This window comes from Aythya fuligula, chromosome 10 (assembly GCF_009819795.1).
Source record: "Aythya fuligula isolate bAytFul2 chromosome 10, bAytFul2.pri, whole genome shotgun sequence".
Classification (NCBI taxonomy): domain Eukaryota; kingdom Metazoa; phylum Chordata; class Aves; order Anseriformes; family Anatidae; genus Aythya; species Aythya fuligula.
In genome coordinates, this window is record NC_045568.1 from 8,781,052 (window position 1) to 8,788,091 (window position 7,040).

At 51.7% G+C, this 7,040-nt stretch overlaps 1 protein-coding gene across 1 annotated transcript; it reads right to left on the reverse strand.

Moving 5' to 3' along the window:
• Positions 1-229: 229 nt before the first annotated feature.
• On the reverse strand, positions 230-6,775 carry CISH (cytokine inducible SH2 containing protein). The gene is made up of 3 exons (XM_032194129.1): positions 6,263-6,775; positions 1,581-1,807; positions 230-1,105 (listed from the first exon to the last, which is right to left on the reverse strand). The coding sequence occupies exons 1-3, from the start codon at positions 6,307-6,309 to the stop codon at positions 603-605; spliced, it is 777 nt and encodes a 258-aa protein (XP_032050020.1). The 5' UTR covers positions 6,310-6,775; the 3' UTR covers positions 230-602.
• Positions 6,776-7,040: the final 265 nt, after the last annotated feature.

The following is a 7,040-nucleotide window of genomic DNA, read 5'->3' on the forward strand; positions in this document are numbered from 1 at the left end:
ATCTGAATCCCACATAGCCAACAAGTCTGCGGGAGCTTGGATGTGGACTCCGGTGACCTGTTACAAGGCAGGCTCAAACATGTACTGTTTGGGTGTAAATCCAAATCCAAATTCCCACAGATTTTTGGCTGCCAGTTGTCTGGGAGCCTTTAATCTATCTCTAATTCCACAAAAGAAAAAGAAACGAAACAAAACAAAACAAAAAAAAAACAATAAAGTAAAAGGTGCTTTTAAAATACCATGAGGAGAGAAACTGCCATGGAAATAAATAGCGAAAATAACAAGGTTAACATCTCCGGGGTCACAGCAACTCTGAAATTCAAGTAGTGTGCACATGCCTACAGCACTTTCTCACAGCCGCTGTGGGCGCAGCCTGAGGTTCAGAGCTTGGATTGTGTCCCATTGTTCACTGAAACAACCAACTCCTCCCTGGTGCTGGAATGGATGTAGAGAGAAGGGGAGAGGAAAGGCGGACGCAGTCTCTGCTGATCATCAGCTCTTCGCCGTGCCCACCCCATGCCGTGCGGTAGCGGGCCAAGGGCACGTCAGAGTTCTCTCATTCCTGCTCCCGTCTGTCGTGCCTGAGACGCAGCGGCCGCGCTTCAGAGCTGGAAAGGGTATTGCTTCAGATAGTCCCCCATCCGCCTGGGCAGAGGGAGCTGGTCCACTGCGGCCGTGGACTTGTTAATCCGTAGCCGGCACAGGTGCTGCAGGCTGGGGATGGTGTCTTTGCGGCCCAGCGGCCGGATGAGTTTCAAGTGTACTGCTGCTGCTGCCATCTCTTTCTGCATGGGAGGTAGAGGAGACGGAGGCGGGTAGGGAGCCTCGCTCTTGCTTTCCGTTGTGCAGGACATGACGTAATGCTGGATGAGGCTGACCACGTCTGGGAAGGCCAGGATACGAGGTTTGGACAGGTAGTTGGAGTCCAGCCGGAATTTGCTGTCAGTGTACTCGATGCGCACGTTGGTGGGACCTCGATTCGTCTTGACAGAGAGTGTGAACAGGTAGCTGGGGTGGGTGCTGTCCCGCACCAGGAAGGTGCCCTCCGGCATCTTCTGGAGATGCTGCTTGGCCTCGCTGGCTGTGATGGATCCCCAGTACCAACCTGGAAAAGCATCCCAGAAAGAACTTGTTAGGAAAAGAACGTATCAAAGGACAGGTGGTGCATTTAGGAAAGCCTTGAAGCCTGCTAAGTTCAGGGCCTGGAAAGTAACCAGGTGCAGACTTTGTAAGACCATCGGGAAAGATGGCAGTGTCGAGTGCCAAGGGTTTCCCACCCGTGCTGGGGCTTGGGTGAGTGCTTTTGCAGCTACAGGAGTTTACAGAGAAAGAGGGGTTTCTCCGTTCTTTCTCCGGATACAGTTAAAAGAGAAAGATTTTGCTTAAGTTAGTAATAAATTACTTCATGCTGAGTTTGCAGAGAATTAAAATACTCTTGCTGCACCCACATCTGGCAGCTGTGCCTGTGACAAGACCCAGCTCCTGTCTGAGTGGGACCAGGAGATCCCTCTTGGAGCTCCGACCGCGTGGCTGGCTCCCTGCTCCCCCCTATCCCCACGGCTTTGTGAGCTGCCCCTTACCAGATTCCCGCAGGTAGGAGAAGGTTTTCGCGATGCAGAGAAGGTCTTCTTCGGGGTCTCGCGTCTGAGGTGGGTTGTTGTCTGGAACCGGTGCTGCAAAGGCAGGCGCAGACTCCTCCTGGAAGGCTGTGACTGGGAGAGGCTGCATGATCTGCTCCGGCAGATCCACCGCAATGCCCCTGAGTGACAGTCGCCTGATCTTCTCCTCCGCCAGCAAAGGATGAGGTCTGAAACAAAGGGCATACTGTGCTGTTTTTCCTCGCCTTGAAAGAGGTTGCGATGAGTGTTCAGAGCGTGCTACGTTGTGCCACAGCGTGTTCTGCTCTACAAACAGACCTTCAGGACCAGTAGGTGTCAGACTGGCAAGGGGGAGAATGACACAGCTGAAGAGCCCTAAGAAAGGACAGACGCTGGCTTCTTTCTCCTTGGAAGAGGTGGCCTATCTTGCAATTTGGGTTGATAGGAAATCTGATGGTTTAGATGCTGCCTTTTAATATCTAGTTTCAGAGGCAATGAGGTTCACAGCAGCATTCCAGCTCCACTTACATCATTATGGAGTTGGAACATTTCTTTTTCTGTCAGTGGGTTTATTAGTCATTTACTGTTCTATAATTAGAAGCAGAAGTGGCAACAGCCTGGGTTTTGTCCTACCCGCTCTCTACTGAAGGTTGACCCCATCTTAAATGTGCCTGTTAGAACTAAGGGTGAGCTGATCTGCTAGCAGAGTAATGGGAATACTTGCTCTCACCAAGCCCCTGCTCTCACAGACCTGGCATTCAAGGGCACAAAGAAGATCTCAGCGCGACCGTGATCCCTGCAGGATTACAGCAGCAGGAGGTTCTGCCACGGCCGGGCTGCTACGAGCAGCACTCCCCAAGCGTTAGCGTGGCTAACAGCAGGCAGTGGCTTCGTGCCCCTGGAGCCCTGGTGGGTGCCAGGCGCTGCTCTGCAGCAAGGCAGAGCTCCAGGGACAGGGGTGGGTGCCCCGGAGTTCTCCGTGCCCAGCCAAGCTCCTGAGCAAAAGCGTGGGACTCTGTCTTCTCCTTGAAGCTCTTTGCCTTCTTATGTTCTTCTCCCTGTTCTGCTGCACGTCCTGTGTTACAGCCCCCACGCTCTCACTTGCTTAAGGCATTCTTTCAGACACTCCGAACAAAAGAAGGATGAGTTTCCAGGGAAATGCAACACAGTCCTCCACGCGAGGCTGTCCCAGCACCACAGGAACCAATGGGGACTACAGAGGCAGCCGCCACCTCCACCCACATCGCTGCAGAGGAGGGGAGGAGATTCCAAAGTTGTAAGCTTTTCCCTTCCCCTCTTCTCCTCCTCTGTGCTTTATAGAAACAAATATGCTTTAGGTACCCATGCAGAAGTGCTGTAAACTGATCTTCACCTGATCACCACCAAGTCCCAGAGATGGGACTGGGAACCAGAAGAAGGGATTTGGGAGAAAAGTAGGCTGGATAGAGCCTGAAAATGATTTCATGATGATTTGAGAGAGTCAGTCCGCTCCGTGAGCCTGTGTTTCTAATAAAACCATGTAGGTTTGGAGTAAGGCTTTTGTAAGCCAGTGGTAAAAATGAATCTACAAAGAGTGACTCTTGCCCACGTAACACATGGCAAAACCCCACTATTCTGCTGGGCCTTATAAAAGAACCTTCTTCCTTTTTGCCATGTGTCAAACCGTGTTCCAGAAGCAGGGCATCTACTGCTTCTGCATGGCATTTAATCCTCACGTAGTAATTTCTATTTATGGCTAGGAAGCCAAATGTGATTGCTGTCCCTTATCTCCACCGGGCACCCTTGGCCACCAGGAGCGCGTTTGCAGTTGTGTTGGCAGCACGGTGGATCTGAACACGCCCTGGTACCTGGCACCAGCTGCTGGGAAACCTCAGCTCTCTTTTAAGTCTCACCTGAGCTGCCTTTGCGGGTGACGAGGGCTGCATTTTACAGATACTTAGATGTCTCCCTCTTAACGTGATGGTCTTCACAAATGTCACCTGCGCTCCTGGGGAGATTCCCAGTTCTCCATTCCCCTGTTTGGAGCAGGGAGGGCTGCAGGCCGGGTCCCTCCCTGCACCAAGCCCACGGTGGGAGCTGGCGCTGTGCCGTGTGGTGGGCACACGGGGCTGCTGGCAGGGCAGCATCTCACAGGCGTGCTGCTCTCTGCCCGTTCACAGAGCTGCCAGAGACTGAGTTACTCAGAGCCCGTCCCGCAGCCCTCGCTGCCCGCTCTCTCCCCCAAAGCTGCGTACCGCAGGCCAAGTTCCAACGCTCTCCTCACTTCGTTTCACCTGGAAAGTTTTTTCTGGCCTACCCATTGGGAAACCATTTCCCACACAAAGAAAGGTTTTCTTGTTCCAGGCACGGAACTGCTCTTTTTCTGTCTTTCTATAAACCTGCTTTGGAGAGGCGATTAGGAATCGGCTAGGTGACTGGGACAGGGCAGGAGAGATAGCAAGGCTATGTGGGGAGATACACTCCAGTTTCATTGCAGAAAGCCATTAATTCCAGTCTGTGTCCAAAAGACACATCAGCTGCATGTATTTTCCAGTAGGTTTCTTTTCCAGAGCCACTGGTCACCCCTCTGAAGGAGGACCCATGTGTGCAAGGAGACAAGGCTTCCCTATGCTCTCTGCTACCTGAAGCTGAAGGAGCCCCAGCCCTGGGCAGTCCCAGAGGAGATTCTTCCACCGCAGCCAGGGAAGGACCATGCTAATGCTCCTATTTTCCTTCCACATGCCCACCTTCTACCCCTGTCCCTCCCTACAAAAGGAATCACAAAGGAGCTTGGTGGAACGCAGGGGGGATAAAAAATTCACCCAGACCAGGAGGTGTGGGTGTCTTAAGCGACTCAAAGTAGTCTGAAGAAAAAAGAGCTGCTGCTGTGAGCTAGCAGAGCAGCTCCAAGCACAGGAAAGGGAGGGCAGAGGGATCAGGGAGTAATGGCTGACTACGGCGTTTATGGAGAGGGGTACAGTCAGAAGGAAAGCACATTTGCAAGAGGGACGAGAAGAGTTTGCTGCCATAAGGACGTGTTGAATGAGGTCTGCTGACATGATAAAGTCAGCCCTTTACTAGGGACAGAGTGAGTATTTGAACATAAATAGCACTCGTAAGAAAGAGAGAGACACACACAAGATCAGCGTGAATTGTTAGTACAACAGCTGCGATGAGGAGGAAAACAAACGTAAAAGGTTTGGCAGCTCTGGCTGGTACGCTGTGTGGAGTCTCGAGAGAAACAGCAAATGAACTTCCAGTGCTTTGGCAATTAGTGCTTCAAAAAGCCTTGGAAAGCCAAGAAAGTTCAAGAGAATAGATAAGTCTGATACCATTTAGTGTTAGCTTTGCAGTTACTTTGCTGATAAGTCCTTTGTAGCACAGTACAAGTAGTACGAGAAAAAGTGAGTAGAGCTGCTCTGCTTTCTGTGAGCCACGTCCCAGAACTCCCATGGGAGCCTGGTCTGACTAGGGGGGAGAGTATGGAGGCTGGGAGATGTGAAATCCTGTAGGGCAGTGAAAATGGAACAATAAATGCTCACAAAGAGGATATTAAGAGACAGCCATCTACACATCTGGCTACGTAACATGCTCTTGGTGGGAGATGGGAAGCAGTAGCTCCAGCACATTAACCCTGGGGGGAAGCTTCAGATAAGGGTTTCACAAAGCATAAGCTGAAAAATGAATTTCCATTGCCGTGGCTGCAGGAACTGCAGCAGTACACTGAAAATGAGAGCAAAAATGAGCAAAGGAAAACCCACTCGAGTAGTAGGAAAGTATTGGTAAGCACGAGCTCCGTTGGTCTACGGAACGGATTTGGGGGGAAAGTGGCAGAAAAGTCCCCGTGCTTTAGTCATTTAGAGCGGACAAGGCAAATGCGGTGACTGAGGAAAATCCGCTGCGGGCAGCAGGGGTGGGCAGCACGGGCATTTCGGCTCAGACCGGAGCAAAGCCGGCACTTCCCAAGCACACAGCGTGTGTGAGGGCGCGGGGTGACTCCCGCAGCCCAGGTACTCACACGGGCTGGTGACCATGAGCCAAGCAGATCCTACGGACACTGAAGGGCCAACACAGCGCTGCCGGAGCCCGGTACCAAAGAAGGGGCTTTGTCACTTCCTATTTTACTGAACCAATATTTCTGTGATGTTACTGTGTATGTGCCTCCTCTGGCTTTCCTGTTGGCAGCGTGCTGTGTGTGGGGAAGTCTGTGTATATGCACTTACATTTAACACCACGCAGAAAAGCAACAGAGAAAGGAAACCATGTGTTCAGCAGAAATATTTACTTAGGAGCAGACATGGAGGTCTGAACTCCGGGGACAGTTCTCCCCGCGGGCAGCGTCAGAGAGCCCGGACGGTCTGGGTCTGCATCCCCGCGGGTGCTACGCACAGCGCACCAGACAGCGCCCGGGGTTTTACTGATTTTGACTCCCCAAAAGACTGGGAATATTGAGTAACTTTTCAGCAACAGAAAGCAGAGAAATCAGGAATACTTCATGGCCGCATGGTTTTGGCCACGGAACCTCCAAGGCAGACATACAGGACCCACACAGAACTCAGTGCTTGGCCAGCCTAAGTCGTCCCCATCCCATTGTAATGTCACACACAGAAAACCACCCCGGGGAGCTTATGAATCCTACAAGGATCCCTCTATGGCTTTTAAAAGAAGGCTGCATGGTGTCTTACCCCTGAACACAGAGGATCATGTCACTCCTGGACCAAGGGAAAAGCATTAAGTCTTCAGGAAGGTGGCAAATGCTTTCTCCTCTTCCTTCTCGTCCTCCTTGGCTCCTTTTCCTTTGCTTCCCAGACGGACCAAGCTCTTTCCAGCCTCGGGTCCGGGCTTCCCAGGAGGAGGCAGCGGGCACGTCCCGGCCCTGCTTCAGCCCCGCGTCGGCTTGGCGGGGGACTCGGCGGGGCGGTGGAGAAGAGCGAGTTCTCGTGCCGCTTTCCAGAAAGCAGCAATAGCAAAGTTTTAAAAATAACCAGAGAAAAGGGAGACTGCGTCCGTCTGGAGAGGACCTGATCTTCCTCCGAAGCAGCCTCTTAGGAGAAAATGATAATATTCAGAGCACGCTGAAATAAGAATAAATAGGTAGGAATAAATAGCCTCTCCCCGAATGCATGGGAGAGGGGAGCCGGGAGAGCAGCAACCTGCTTGTTCACGGACTCCAGAAGTAATGAAGCTCCGAGAAAGAAAAAAAAAAAAAAAAAAGAGAAGGAAAAAAAAAAAACCTACTAAGTAATCTTTTGTTTGCCCCTTTTAATCTGTTCCAGGAAGTGAGGGATTCCTGGAATCGCATTGTATTCGCATCACTCTTCCGATATCAACCACGGAAAAAAAAAAAAAAAAAAAGATAAAAGGAAAAAAAAAAAAGAAGAAACCAGCCCCCTTCCCCCCCCCCCGGCAGGTATAAATAGCCGCGAGCGGAGCGGGCGCGCTGCTGGCAGTGCCGGGGCTGCG